The sequence below is a fragment of the Lethenteron reissneri genome, chromosome 15 (genome assembly GCF_015708825.2).
Source record: "Lethenteron reissneri isolate LAM-NWPU_2019-01 chromosome 15, ASM1570882v1, whole genome shotgun sequence".
NCBI classification, from domain to species: Eukaryota; Metazoa; Chordata; class Hyperoartia; order Petromyzontiformes; family Petromyzontidae; genus Lethenteron; species Lethenteron reissneri.
In genome coordinates, this window is record NC_083793.1 from 5,779,183 (window position 1) to 5,795,031 (window position 15,849).

At 46.0% G+C, this 15,849-nt stretch overlaps 1 protein-coding gene across 1 annotated transcript in view; it reads left to right on the top strand.

The window, feature by feature from the left end:
* TEX264 (testis expressed 264, ER-phagy receptor) overlaps positions 1-15,849 on the top strand; it is a 165,881-nt gene that overhangs the window by 39,235 nt on the left and 110,797 nt on the right. Inside the window, 1 exon segment of the mRNA XM_061551905.1 lies at positions 574-795. Within this exon segment, the coding sequence (XP_061407889.1) occupies positions 574-795 (222 nt within the window).

Sequence of the window (15,849 nt, forward strand, 5' to 3'; positions counted from 1 at the left end):
TTAACGGTTCGTTTACGTTATTCATACGGGGCGCCAATTTTGGGCCAATCCGACAATAATGCTTCATACTCGATTGACAGTTATTTCGGTTAACAGTAGTTTTTTGTGGAACGGTTTGAAAACATTCACCGAGTGTCTACTGTAATACATGCAACTCGTTTATGAAATGTCTTTCACTTGTTAAAGCGAGGTAACATGGGAAGATTGCGTGGGGCGGTAACCTGGCCGAGCATCTGGCGCGTTCGCTCAGCGGCTGCCTTGGTTAATACCGTGGGTGTCTATGCAATAAAACCTGCGCTATTTGCTTCACAGTAGACATTCAAGATCGATCCAATGACATTATTAAAAACAAAAAATAGTACACCATATTACGCCGGTGTCATGGTTCAGATGTTACCGAATTGTATTAATGACTCGCAAATTGTTTAATTTTAGTAAAGCCAGACTAATGCCCCGCTTGCAGGGACAGCTGCCAGCGAAGGATACCCTGAGATGTACCGCATGGGAGCCGACGTGTAAACACCAAGTGACAATGACGATGAGAGCGTGCGTGGCGCGTGCCGTGTCTGGCAGGTGTCCCCAGATAAGACCCGCTATGCCGTGGGCAGCATCCTGAGCGAGGGAGGAGAGGCCCCGTCGGAGGACCTGTGCAAGCTCTTCGAAAAATTCGGCTTCCGGATCGTCTCCTTCCCGGAGGTTACGCACGTGGTGAAGACCACGTTCCCGTACACCACCTTCCTCTCCATCTTCCTGGCCATCTACAGGGTCGGCCCTGCGCTGGGCAGCTACATCAAGGTGAGGCGGCAACAACCCTCTCCCACCCAACCCGCTCCACCCATCGCATTTGCTCTTTGCACGTTCAGTTGGGTGACCTCCAACTCTATCACTTCGCTGATAATCCTCGCAGTGCTGTGCAGTCACCTCCCAGTTTTCATCTCAGGGTGCACTTCTGCGGCCGTCTGGAGCACTCTTCCTTTCTATATTAGGAAGCCACTGGAGCTACGCACTTTTAAATCTAGATTGAAAACAAGTTTTTTTAGAACTTTTTTTGCGTTTAATTGGTGTTGTCCTTCCCCCGCCCCTCCGATCAGCACGGTTGGCTAAGTACGGTGTGAAAGAAGTTCAACATACATACACACACACATGCATAGACGTGTTGGCTGGGAGGACAGGGGAGGAAAGGATACACGTTTTATGCCAAGGTCACACATGCGACCTCTTTCCTTTCTCTTCCTGCCTCTGCCCTCGTGCTACTGGGCTTTAGAACTCCCGTCCACTGTCCCCAGGTGCCTGTAATCCTTGCTGAATTCACAAAATATATCAACTCTTCACTTAACTGCTTCAACAAGGAGTGCTGTTGTTTCCGTTGGTCTCTTGGAGTTTTGGGTTTGTGCTAAAGCAACCGTGATTGACAAACACAATCACAGACCCTGAGTTTGGAGGATTTTAATATTCATAAACTTATCTTGTATTTACAATTTAGGGGTCTTCAATTGTCTTGTGTCTGTTATGTGTCCTTGTACAACAGTTTTAAGTGGCTAAAATTTGCTTTCAACATATTCATAAATTGCATTTATTTGACGATACAATTTTTACTTTGTGCAATTTTCCCATAATTTCAGTTACAATTTTCAAACGCCTATCACCATTTTTTATCCGATTGCTCGATTTAATCGGCACTTGGGAGCCAAGCCAAGCAAAGTCTCGCCTGGTTCGTGCTTGGATCGTTGACCACCAGGGCTTTGCCAGGTGTTGTTGACATGGAGCTGCAACGTGGCCATGAGATGGCAGTGCTGAGTATCTCTCCCCTCGTGTGATTGGGCCTTGCAGTACCCCAGTTCCCTGCCACAGGCCAAACCCTCACTCACGGCAGTGGCCAGACATCCGAATGCAGGACTCTCCGGCGAGAGTTTCTCGGCTAAATAATTGGCTTTTAAATTTTTTTATGAAATCGACCGTTTCATTATATAGCGAATGCATTCAGTCCATTGAGCAGAATTTTCATTTCGCAAAACCTTTTGTTGCAAGGTGTCATGAGAATACACAAGCTTGAAAACCTGGATTAATTGTCAGAATACATCAAAGAAAGGGAACCCATTCTCCCACCACCACCACGCAATTGCACCCAAGTGAAAAATGTGCGATTCGTTCAGGCAGTAAGTCACCATCATAATTGTGTAACATTGTCACCTTTGATGAATTTTTTCATTAGTGCATGGAGAAAATGACTTAATCGGGAACCTTTCCTGAAATATTTGCCAGTGGGTTCAGAAAGGCACTGCTTTTAGTCAGCGTTTTAAATGACTGAGCCACTCTGAAATTGGCGCTCAATCCATCCCCGGAGCTTTTACAAATGTAATGGTTCACTTAGCAGCAGAGTGATCACATGCCACCCAAGTGCCCTCTGAATACAATGCGTTAAGTGAGCAGTGTTTTGACATTTGGCTTGCAAACCCTGTAGCGATTCTAAATTGTTATCACCATTATTATGAAACGGGGTGATGAATTACTCTGCAGGCTTTGCTGTGTGTCGTGTTCAAGGCTTGCCAACACAAACCGTTGGTGTTCTGTATTTCGGAGATGCTGTCTTAACAGCGCCAATCTTTGACAAGGCAATGGAGCCTGCAGTCATGCCCGCTCGCTTACAAGTGAAATTGATTTGCTTTTTTAAGAAACGTACACCCTCGACCGACTCTGTGGCTTTAACTTTCGCACCAAATTCATGTTCACGGCAGAGAAAAGCATTAGGGGCCTGGCTGTCCAATTACTTCGAGAATCGATTACGCGACAGATTGGATAACGCAAATATAGTTGGGGGGAAAAAGGTCACACGTCTGTTCCAGAATGTTCCGCGAGATGCAAGGTGATGGGCGGGGCTCCGCGATGGCATCGGCATCATCAGGCGCGTCAAGCTGGGCATGGTTTTTCTCGGGGGAGGGGGGTGGGCTTCCCGCTTTCAGGAGGCAGGATGTTGGGGTGGCCTGAGTAGTTACCGACAAAGTAGTCGATTATAATTTCTGATTGATTAATCAACATAATTGACTCATGGGCTGTAAGTAAAAAAAAAACATTTTCCAAACACAGAGAGAGGGAGACTCTGCATTTCCCCAATGCTTTGCCTTCTGCAAGGATCATGCTCAGTCGCACTCCGGCACGTGGCCCTCCCTTGCAACGACGTCTCGCGTGACTGCCGAGCCCTCGGATGTCCCTCGACCGTCAATGGTGGGGCGCGGTGGCACAGCCGCGTGCCAGCGTTGCCGGCTGCCGCGAGTTAAACGCTTCATCGCCGGGGCCTCGTCCTTCATGCCGCGTTTTTTCTGCTCTCTTATGGCCAAGTCAGCAGCTGTTTCGGGCGCATCTGTTTTTTGCTGAGCAGAGGAAAGTTTGCTTTGCCAGTGCCTACGGCGCTTGCGGGCAGAATCTAATCAACACGCGGGTGCTTCTGCGCGAGCCATAAATATTTTAGGGGCACCGCGTTGAGTGTAGGCGCCTGCTTTTGGAGGTGGCATGTTTTGCAAGTGAGGCCGTGCTTTGCGTCTCTTAAGCTATGCCGTGTTGCATGAATGGGAATTATTAGCGCCTCGTACGTGTTTTTTTATCTTCGAACATTTGCTCTATTGACTTTCTACTGTGCAGTGTTGCTGATGTAAGCAATGTTCCAGTGAATGGACTGACGTCCCCTTGAGTGTTAAGCCATTGCAAATTGTGGTATTTGGGTTTTACTTCAATGTTACTGCACGCTTGTCAAAAAAATCAATGCATTGTTTTTACAGTTCAAGTAGATGCATATGAATGTATACATTCAGATATCAACTCACTGTGCGTTTTTGTGAAGCTTTATAAGTAATCGACAAATAGATACACCTCTATTTGCCCCCTGGCTTAACATTTTTACGTATTTCTTTGGGTCTATCATCAATGTGTGGTGTTTCAAGCAAATAAACTCGCCGTTACAGGTCTCATCAACAGTCAGGCTTTCTAGAACAAATACAATTACGTGGTGTGTGTCCACCACCAATTCGGTGGACGTCTTCTACCCGTTCCACGGATATATTTGATGAATTTGGTAAGGTTTTGTTTCAATAGATGAACCACCCGTTGTGCAGCAGTAACCGGTTAGAAGTGCCTCCGCAGAGCGACATTGTAGAAAAAACAAAAACGGTCGAAAAATATTTGCCCTGTCAAGGACAGCCCGTTGATCTCGTAAGTTGTTAAGCTTCATCCCGCCCTGCGTGATCGGTGCAGGCGAGAGAGGGGTGCACCTTCTGAAGTCCCAGGAGGAGGAGTTTGGGAGAATACGCTCTGGGCCACTAACCCAGCACTGGCAGTTGGTGTTCCCAGGGATTCTTATAATTAGTGCACTGGCAGTGATGCATCTGTTGCCCGTATGCTCGAGGGCGAGAAAATAGCCAGCCATTGCCCCCCGCCCCTCACCCCCCGCTGCCCGCCACCTCCCCCCCATTCACGATTCTATACGTTGCCACAGTTGCATTGAAGAATCATTGTTTTTGTATTTACATTGCAGTGCATGGTAGTAGACCTCTAGTGGTTGCAGGAGTCACATCAACCAGTAACTTGCCAAATATATATGAACGAAACACAACTGATTATGACTTGCACGAGCCAATGCGTTATATGTATTGTGAGCAGAATAATTGATTTCAGATGACGAATTGATGCATCGCTATACCCCCCGAGCATCGTAACCACCCAACCCCCCCCCCCCAACTTTGATCTTTCATACTACTGGATGAAGGTCTCTCCCCCCCCCACCTCCCCCAAGGTCACGTCAGCTGGGTATAGCTTGTTTGAGCGTCAGTTGGTGAAGAAGGGAGACCCAGAACCCGTTGAGAAATGTCACTCTCCACTGATTAGAGCCATGGCCCAGAATCAAACTCATGGCGTGTGGTTCGTAGTGCAGTACACTAATAATTGCGCCACCACTCCTACCATGATTTGTAAATACTTTTAAACATTGTGGTCGTCAAACAACAATTACTTTTGATGCACTCAAAATGCCGGTGACAGATTTATTTCCAAGGTCACACTTGTGTTGACTAACAACTTTTCAGTCGGCCTAGCATTTGCGGTAATTGCTCCGATTGTACCGGGCACCGTCACGGTCAGATCAAAGGCTCCGGATCATCTTGAAGCGGCTTGGTTTTGTTCTTTTGATCTCACAAGGAGGGAATTGCGTACAGCATTGGCATTTGAGCTAGGGTTTCGCTAATTGCATAGCGCGCCATGTCGCTTTGATAGTGGTGTTGCTTCACGATGGCCGACTCTGCGATGTGTATTGATGCAGTTGTATTCAGACACCTGTGTAAGTCTAAATGGCGATTATAATTGCTGTTGGTAAATAATAACGTAGGTGGCTTTGTTCAACAAGCAACTGTGAAGTTATTTCCTCTCCAAGGGTGTGCATTGGGAGAAATGAATCGCGCAAGAATCACTTCACCACACTCGAAGCCATTCCTACTTAAATGCAGAGCAAGATGCATGCTTAGCTCTCCCGTGTGTTTCCATATTGCACCGCACGTCTCTCCGCATGATGTCCAACGTTTTGTTCCACATGCTGGGAGCTTCTTCCGGAACTGTTTAGTTCCGATATAGCACAACGATGCAGCACGACAATGCCGTGTTTATCCATCGGTGTCGGCGTCCACAGGACTCCGCTGTCTTCTTAACATTTAGCATTTCCCTTTCGGGCCACAGGTCGTGCACAGAGAGAGCTGCTACCTGACTCCCCTTGCCAGCTACCCACAATCCCCGGTGAATGCTTAGCTCTCCGATGTGTTTGTGGGTTGTACCGCTTGCTGCTCGGCATAATGTCCAAAGTGTTTCGCTTCACATGCTGAAAGCTTCTACTCCCCAACCATACACCACTATCCTCGCGATTCCGTGAAAAGTCACGACATTGTCTGGTGTTTCCATGACCGCTCCACAAACTTTCAGCCATCTGCCATTCGTTTACCAATGGCTTGAACAGAAATTGCAGCTTAACCCTGGCCGACTTATTATTACAGTAATTATTTATTTTTAATGTTTCCTATAGTTAAAGTGTGTGTATCTGAAGATCCAAATCTGCGTAATTTCAGTGCAGTGACAATTTCTATCCAGCCAGGTGGCTCAGCGGTAGTCATTGGCTTCAAAGGTTGTGGTTGGCCTATGGATAAACTCGCCCTTGTCATGGGAACATGGAATTTTCCACCGCAGGGCCTCAGAGCTTTAAAAATTATTTGAACACCACCCCATTGCTCATTCGAGCAGGGACATCACTTTGACAATGAACCGCAAAATTATCGTCTGAAGCATCAACGATGTGCAGCTGGGCAACAGCAAAGCGAAATGTAGATCCAGCAATTTGTAGGCAGTCGGAAACCCGCAGGGGCCTTTTCCACATGGATGAGTTTTGTCTTTGATCTCCTGGGATGCCCGTCATGGCTACCTTGGCTGAACCAGCGGCCCCTTTGCCCTCGATCCTACTTGAGCAGAATCAGGTGGCCATCGCGTGCCACTTGGGAGTGCCGCGATGGGCCGTTGTTGAGTTCAAACGGCGCACGATGCGTTTTCTTTCCTGCCACACTTGTGGATGGGCCGCAAGTGCCGTTCGACGTTTAGACGTTGGTCTTTCGTGAAGGCCTTGATACCGGCATCCTCTGTCATCTTAGAGTGTTTGGCTGCTTTACATTTCCACATGGTAAGCCGCTTCGTTGAGGTCTCGTTTGTGGCCGGGTCGCTCCTAAAAAAGAGCTAAATAGCTCAGTGGGCTTTACCTGGTACATTTTTTTTATAGTTTGAATAGTTTAATCTCATACACAAGTGGTGGACTCGAGAGATGCCGCCACTTGTGTGGTTTGAAGAATGGCAGGCTCAGTTCTTGCGTACAACAAATAAAGTTTACACGTACGTGGTGCCATATGACTTTACGCAAACCCTCGGAGGCAGCTGCCTGTAATTAAATTACGTCCTCAGTGACTGCACAAAAGAAAACACTTATCAAGTTAAATTTATTTCTGCACTTAATGTGGCTGGATGCTAGCTCTGAGAATTTAAACATTCCAGTTTGAGTGTCAAGTGATGAACATTTACTCACTTATTTACTGTTTTAAGTTCACTCGTTTCCGGTTAGTTTGTTTTCTTTGTGCACGTTATGGTTTTAATGTAAACAATTGATAGTGGAATGTATTACAAATGTAAACTTTGTATTAATATGATGGAATTAAGCTACGGTAACGGCGTTAAAGATATGAATGCATGCGGGGTATATGGAGGTGCGGGCTATCTGAAATTTCGATTTAAAGCTTTCGTGACTGCAGGGATTCATCTTCTTGGTTCTTTCGGTAAAGTCACGTAGAATAATAAAATAATAAGTAGTACTAATCACATATCTGCATTTCCCATAAATATGCTAAATTCCTCTTGATATGCAAATTCCTTTGTCAAGGCGCTCTTCCCCCTCCAACCCAGCTTAAATATACGCTGCCAAGCCTGGTGGTGTTCATTCAGACGCTGTCTTTCTGACAGACCTGTTCTTCACCTGAGGACGGCTGCTTGCGTTGTGGCCGAAACGTCGTGAGAATAATTTTATAATGTTTTATTTTATTATTTCCCTTCTACGTGACTTTACCGAAAGAACCAAGAAGATGTATCTGAAATTTGTTTTACACAAAACGCTAATTTTGCCGGGTATATGCGTCTGCGGGTTATATGCGTATGCGGACTATATGCGGGAAAATACGGTAAACATCACGGGATTCATCACGTTTCCAAGTGTGCGCACAGTCGTGTTAAGTATTTCCTGAGGTCAGATTAGTCAGCCGTATATTGGGGGAGAGACAGTAGCAGAATGGGTTGCAGTGCAAACCAGAGGGGTTGGAGGGCGGCGGGGTGCCTTGCCGAGGCAGATTCGCGAAGATAAATGACCTTGAGGGAGACCCCATTAGAGAAGGACGAATCGTGGAAGTGAAGTCTGATAGCCTGAGGTAGTGCAAGGGCCTAACAAGCTGATGAAGCATTAAATATTCCCCTCTATTACGTGAGAATCTAAGGCCGCCACGGTGTTTGTAAATTCTTGACAAGCAATTAATTGAAATGCATTGAATACTTTTTTTTATTAAAAATGCAAATAGCTATTATCACCGTGCTGTTGAAAGAGCTGCAGACGAAATAGCCACAACTCTGCCCCATTCGTGCAAGAAAAGTATACGTAACAAAATTAATTTCTGACCGTACAATTTCGCATGCATGTGGTGGCAGTGGTGCCAAAGGGGGGGTCAAAGCATGAAGTAGTGCAGCAGATCAGAATCAGAATATTTCTTTATACTGGAGGAATCCGATGAGCTCTCAAGTTCTTTTTCACAGATGTCCAGTAGCGATCCTGGGTTCAGCCACACGTGATTAAACCTTCTCAAGTTTAGTGAGATGCACTATGGGAACCTCATTTGCCAGTAAAAATATGATAATTGGTTTTTTACCCTTCTATCTGGCAACAAAACTGACACCTTTTTACAAGGAGTCATGTTTGCATAGACCGCAATACCTGCAGTCATAATACAAACAAAAGACATAACTCTGATAATATGCATTGTCCTTGAAGTTGATTGGTCCACACCCGAGACAGCTTTCCTTAGAGCCTAGTCTCACATGGGTTGGACCAGATGACGCCAAAAGGCGCACAACTCAAGGACAATGCACCATCAGAGTATGAGAGCTCGGGGCAAGCATCTACACTATGGGAACCTCATTTGCCAGTAAAAAATATGATTAGTGAGATGATTGTCTCAGCCCAGTAACAAATAATGACTTCACTAAAAGCTATCGCATTCAATGTGGTGTTTTACTTAATTTGTCCAAATGCCAGATGAAAAAAATATAAATCTTTGATTGTTATTGATCTGTGTAGCAGGGTGTGTGGGAAATTGCATCGCCGTGTTTATGGATAAAACGTCTCTTTAAGGGATCTCAGAAGTAGCTCTGTCATGTGTCCGTCTGTGGGCCGTTCTCTGCTAGGGTTCTGAATGTACACTAGACTTCAAGACACAATTCTGATAACACATGTGGAATAAAATCTGTAAACAGATGAAAAAAAATCTAATTCACAAGCAAGTTAAGTTTCCACTGACGAAGCTCTGGCTACCCTTTATTGAGGCAGTGTGTCAACCAATTATGGTGTTCGCTGGTGACAACAACAAAAAAGCAGCACTCTCTTTCAAGCAACTTAGAAAGAGAACATTCAAACTGCAGAGCAGTCGCGCTCTGTTGACCGGCGGTGTCGCCGTCCACTGGACTGCTCCTCGTTCTTTACACAAGCAGTTCCCTCAGCGTAGCTGCCTGGAAGTGTGGCTTTGTCGGTGCCTGGCTGCCTGGCTGCCTGGCTGCCTGGCTGCCTGGCTGCCTGGCTGCCTGGCTGCCTGGCTGCCTGGCTGCCTGGCTGCCTGGCTGCGTGGCTGCGTGGCTGCGTGGCTGCCTGGGTGCCTGGCTGCGTGGCTGCGTGGCTGCGTGGCTGCCTGGCTGCGTGGCTGCGTGGCTGCGTGGCTGCCTGGCTGCCTGGGTTCCTGGGTGCCTGGGTTCCTGGGTGCCTGGCTGCCTGGCTGCCTGGCTGCGTGGCTGCCTGGCTGCGTGGCTGCGTGGCTGCGTGGCTGCCTGGCTGCCTGGCTGCCTGGCTGCCTGGCTGCCTGGCTGCCTGGCTGCCTGGCTGCGTAGCTGCGTAGCTGCATGGCTGCGTGTCACCGGTAACGGTCCGTGCTCGTCTAAAAGGCACAATTGCAGGTCCAGTGCCAAACCCAGGCATTGCAAGCAAGAGTTACAGGAATATCCTGTCGTCACAGGGTGGCACAGTGGAAACGCTTGTTACTCACAGCAAGACGGGCCTGGCTGGGTTCGATTCCCAAATCAAACAGCTGTGTGGTCTTTATATGTTCTTCCCCTGGTCTCCATGGGTTTCCTCCAGTTGCCTATATATTTGGAGTTTGCATGTTTTCCCCGTGGTTGTGTGTATATTTCTCCGGGTCCTCCGTTTGTTCCTCCACGTTTGGAAACATGCATTAAGATTATTTTGCGGCGAAAAAATGTCCACATGATGAGCCACTTCGTTGAGTTGTCATTTCTTCCCAGGTCGCTTCTGGAAAAAAAACATCTGGAAGGAGCCTCCTGAAACAAATAATTGGATGAGTCGGTGAGGGCTAGATTTACTGGCTTAACAAGTGTGAATAAATAATAACTACTGCCACCACAGCAATGGGCCGCCAACTTTGGGCATCTGTCATAATCGCTGCTTTCATGAGACAGTTTTGCTGATATATTTACAGAGCCACACTCGGCCTTGTAAATAAACAGGCAGATAATGGGGGAGCACGCTGCTCGCTTAGTGCATGCTCTGAGGATTAAAAACCGCATGATCTGTTGATAGTTACTTTATTTAAAAAACGTTCTGCTTCATGTAGGTCTCCCCAAGCCCATTGCCATCCTTCATGACCAATACAGTCCAATATGTGTAGATATTATGTCTGGTTTTGGACAAAAATAATTTAAAAAACATGTTGTCATGAGGCTGACTGAGCAATTAAGGATTTACTGCCAAGAATCGAAATATGACTTGAGGATAATGACTGAATGATGTATGCAGACATGTTTCTGTCCCATCAACCCTCTAATTGTTTCCGTTATTTCCCGCTGACTGTTTTGGCAGCTGGGCAGACGAATGCACATCAAAGCAGCTATCTGTTCGTTGCTATACATTACTCTCATGCAGAAGGCCAATTTAATTAGTGGTGCAATGATGACTCCCCTCCTCCTCCTCCTGGGGATTCGATTCATTTTTGATGATTTGGGGTGGTGATTCCATTCAACAATAAACACCCTGAAATGCCTCAAGCGGCTATAGGGATGGCATTAACCTATTAACTAAAGCGTGTAATAAAATATTACAATTTACAGCCCTTTGTGAATCTACTGCGGTCATAGTCATAAACATACGTGAATTAAAAAAACACGTTGGTTCTGATGCACGCACATATAGATATCAATGCATGTATTTCGAGGTAAAAGAATATATGAATTGATGAATCCTTTCAACTATCTTTTTTCTGAATATGAATATTTGTGTCTGGTAAGCACAATACGGGGGTAACACTTTTCTCACCCGATCTGCCACTGAAAATAGATATTTTTAACTATTTTCAATATTTTTTTTTGCTAGGTAAGGCCCACTGAGCTATACAGCTCTTTTTCAGAAGTGACCTGGCCACAAATGATAGCTCAACGAAGTGGCTTATCACATGGAAATATATTGCAGCCAAAATACTCTAAATGCATTTTTCTAAATTTGAAGGGAAAAACCGGAAGACCCGGATAAAGATCCACACAACCACGGGGAGAACATGCAAGCTCCAAATATACAAGCATCAAGGTTGGGATCGAACCCACGACCACCGTGGCACCCTGCTGTTTGTCATGCGACAGCCAAACCAATACTTAACATTCCCAGGGCTGGAGTTTATTTGAATTATGTGCAGAGCCAAATTAATGTGATGGGTTTTATTGTGCAGTCGTTTGTGACGGAGCTGAGACCTCTTTTATGGAGATCGTCAACTTGCTGCACTTGAGAAACCCTGGTTTAATAGCAGGCCTTGCATTCGAATCCAGGATCCGATTAGCACGCTCGGCTACGTACGATTTGCAGAATAAGTTCCAAGTTCAGCGACCGCAAGCTCAGCGCTCTGACCTCTGAGCCACCTGGCCACCGTTCCCACCCTTCACTTTTTAGGTAAGCATATTTAATGATTCAGGTTACCCAGGCATGCCAGAGGGCCTTGAAGCCAATTGCATGAGAGAGCTTACCACGTGGCTCCTTAACTTTAAAAAGATTATTACCACATTTATATTTTAATGCAATTGCTAACACCTTTGTACTCTTGAAAAAATGTTGGTTTTATTGTTGAAATATTTTTTAACCGCAGCTTAATTCCATCATATTAATACAAAGTTTCACCGAATGCCACATGCGGTTGCTCGAAGAAATATCTTACGTTGCCAAATAAATGCGCTCTTGAATTGTTTGTTTGTTTGTGCCACGAATATATCGCGCACGCCGATCGTTGGTCGGTGACATTCTGAAGCCAGTCCTGCGCACCGTTGGGTCACGTCGCAGTGAACCTCGAAATATTGCCGACGTCTAGCGTGACGAGAGGGAGTTATTCCCCGAGCGACGCGCAGCTCGGCGCTGAGAATACCTTGGGGTTATAATTGTTTATCTTAAATTTTGCACGAAAGATTCACGCAGATGTCGGGCTGCTTATTTGAAATGTGCAACGTATGCAAGCCCCTCTTAAGCTGCGCCGTCGTATTTTATTCATTCTAATTAACGGCTTAAATCTTCCTCGGTGATTACTCTATTGCTTTGCCCAATGGTTGTACCTTAATATCCATTTTTTCTTTGACTAGCTGATCTCCCGAGACTCATTGGTTTAATTACAGAATTGAGGATCCAGCATGCATTGCATTGCGGATGCTGGAAAAGGCTTTCGACCAAACACTAAAGATGTAAATTGACTGCAGGGTGAGAGTTGAATGTCACTGACAGTTGTTGAAACTTGTTGTTTACAGCAATGCAGCATTCAAGCCATAGCCACAGCAGAAGAGAGATATTAGATACTAAAATAATAATGATGTTCATGAACAGCCCTCTTTTAAATCCACTGCTTGATGAGGGCCTCCTCACACCATGCAAATTGTGGACTTTATTTATATAACGACGCATCGACCTATTAATTCATAAATATCCTGTATATTTATGTTTTTAAGTTTAAGAATAAGTACATGCATGTAAAACACTCATGGTGCACCCCCACACAACGTGTTTTTCGCTATAACACAGTTCTTCAATTAGGGAACACTTTTCGCACAACGTGGAACGCGCCAACGGGCGCGTTCCACGTTGTGCGAAAACTCGTAACGTGCACGTTATAACGTGGAAAGTGGCCGTTATAACATACAACACTGCTGTTATAACTTACAACACTCCTGTTATAACGTGGAACGCGCCCATCATAACGTGGAAAGTGGCCGTTATAACTTACAACACTTGTGTTATAACGTGGAACGCGTCTGTTATAACTGTTATAATGGGGTTTCTGAGCGATCAAAGGCAAACTACTTTCTAGAGCTGGTTAACTGAGCGGTATTGTAAATCTGGGTCTATGCACGGAATGATACAGTTCTTTGTTCTGCTATGGGATGGCTGCTGGATGATTTTATAGTGCAAATGTGATGCATATTTGGATAGATTTTATTCATGTATTCCCTGTAATGTACATGCAGGTAATTCCTCACTTAACGTGGCACTTTCCAGGAACGCATCTACTCCCGCATTGAACGAGGAATTGCTGTATGTTGAATCTCGGATCGAATAGTGAGGTTGAATCGAGACAATTTCATGAATTGGGTAGGAGGACGGATCACGTCATCTCTATGAATAACGGCCAAGTGTGTCTTAAATTTGTATTTAAAGCTCTTTTTAAAAAATTTCTTGCTGTGGATTTCACACCTGATGATGATTGCTTGTGTTGCAGTCGAAACGTCGTGAGAATTTTTATTGTTTTATATTTGTATTTTATTATTTTCCTTCTACGTGACTTTACCGAAAACACCAAGAATTTGAAGGCCAATGTGTCGTTAAGTGTGCTTGCTGTTCAATAACGAAATAGCATTGTAAAGTTGCCTTTGCTGACTGCATAGGTGGAATGATTGAGCTCTTAAGTTCCACTCGCACCTTTTTGTTTGCCCGTAACTTTCAAATCGTAGGAATATTTGTGCGTTTAGATAGATGAACTCCGGAATAAAAATCAGCTTACCAGTGTTCAGGACTTTTTCCCCATTGCACTGCCACCTGCGATGGGTTTGAATCACGGACACGGGCGAAGAAAATCTTATTAAATCTGAAGAGTTCGTGAATAAGTGTTCGGTGATGATTTTTTGAGAAACGAAGAAAGTAACACGTAGATCATGGACTAGATGCGAATCGGATGCGGTGTGCCGACCTAATGAATCTAAGTGCTTGGGTAATACACACGAATCGAAGGGGATGATGGATGGAGGACAAAGACTAGTGACGAAACGGAACGCACACGAGAGGGGTGTTCGACCATCACGGAGATGGAGCAATGGGATCAGTTGATGTGCAGGAGTGAGATGGATTGTGGCACCAAATGACCATGACGGATGGCGATGGTGTGCGTACGTACGCATGCATGTGTGGTGCATGCTCCTTTGCATGTTGCACTTCTTTTGCGCCGTACGTGGCCAACCGTGCTACCGTGCTCATCGGAGGTGTGAGGAGGAGGCGTTCATGCAACAAGTGTATGCACGTTTGCATTTTGCACTTCTTTCGCGCCGTACGTAGCCAACCATGCTAATCACAGGTGTGGGGGGAAGGGGAACAAACTGAACACGTAGAGTAATTCCAGATAATTGAGTTTTCAATCAAATAGTCTACTGACTGCTGCTCATGGTGGTGACGATTCATTTATCATTTTACGCACGCGTCTTATTTTGTCACATTGTTCTTGATTTGAAGGTTCTCCCCTCCCCCTGCCCCCCCCCCCCAAGGCAATATTACACGTCTAATTAAATCCGGTGCTTCCATATTAGTCTGGAGAGGGTCAAGCTTCTTCCATGGACCCCAATTTTAATTCTCGAGGAAGCAACCTGGCATTCAAAGCGCCACTTGGAGAGCAGGCTTCTCTTCAAGGCATTCACGTGTTTAGGATGGTGCGTAATTGTTCAAAGCACTTGAGGATCGATCTCGGATTCATCGACCGTCTAGGTTTGCTCAAGCCCATCGCCGTTTAAAATCAAGGGCCCGTTTTCGTTTGAGGGCCTGGCCACCTACCTTTGTTGCCAAATTAATTGCACGTTGGCACGGCGAACCAGCATGCGCGCTGGTTCCAGCATGCTGCTCGTTCGTGACCAAATAAGATGGCCTCTCAATAATCGAGCGTTTCTGGGCTCCGAAGCACACTTTTCCTTCTTCCCGATATCCCCCGGGGAAACGTTGTACCGCATTAATATTCCGACGCAGAAACATTCGAAGGAGGAAGAGACGAGGAAAACAAGCGCAATACTGTGGTAGTTCCCCCCCCCCCCCCCCCCGCTTTCAGTCCAACCCCTTTGTGAAGGCTGCTAGGTCCACATACTTCTGGCAGCATTCCTCCACCGCCGTTGGCCATCATCGTCACATCCCATCTGCTGCCGATGTTTCCATGTCATTCCTCTCTTACGCTCCCATCGGCCCCGTCTCTCTATCGGTCTCCTCCCGCATCTGTTCACCCATACAGTGGTACCAGTTCAGATTTATTTTCCCCAGGACGTATTTATCTGGCACGTCAGCTGTAATTGAATTGATATTTTAAAGTATGGATTCGGTGGCTGTGAGGGCTTAGCAGGCCGAACTATTGTGTTGGATGACAAAGCAGCAGCGGCAGCAACAACAACAGCGGCATGACGGTGTCTTAGGCTGCATTGCCATCTCTGAGACCTGCTCTCTGGAGGTGTTGCGGTAAAAAAAAAATGTATATAAAGAAACGAGAAAAAACACAGACACATTCAAGCGTGAAGCGTGATGTGGTGGGTGGGCGTTGATCACCTTGCCGGCGATCCTTGATGCGCGCTCGAGATGGACGTTTCTGAAGTGGCATTGTGTCAGGTCCCTCCAATGGTTATTTCGTTACACGCTACAAGCATGACACATGTTTCGCATTAGGCTACCGCCGGCCCACCCTCCAATTGATCAAATTTCCAGCCCGCTGCGTGGTGCGGTGCAGTAGCGGCTGATTATGTTACACGTCAGTT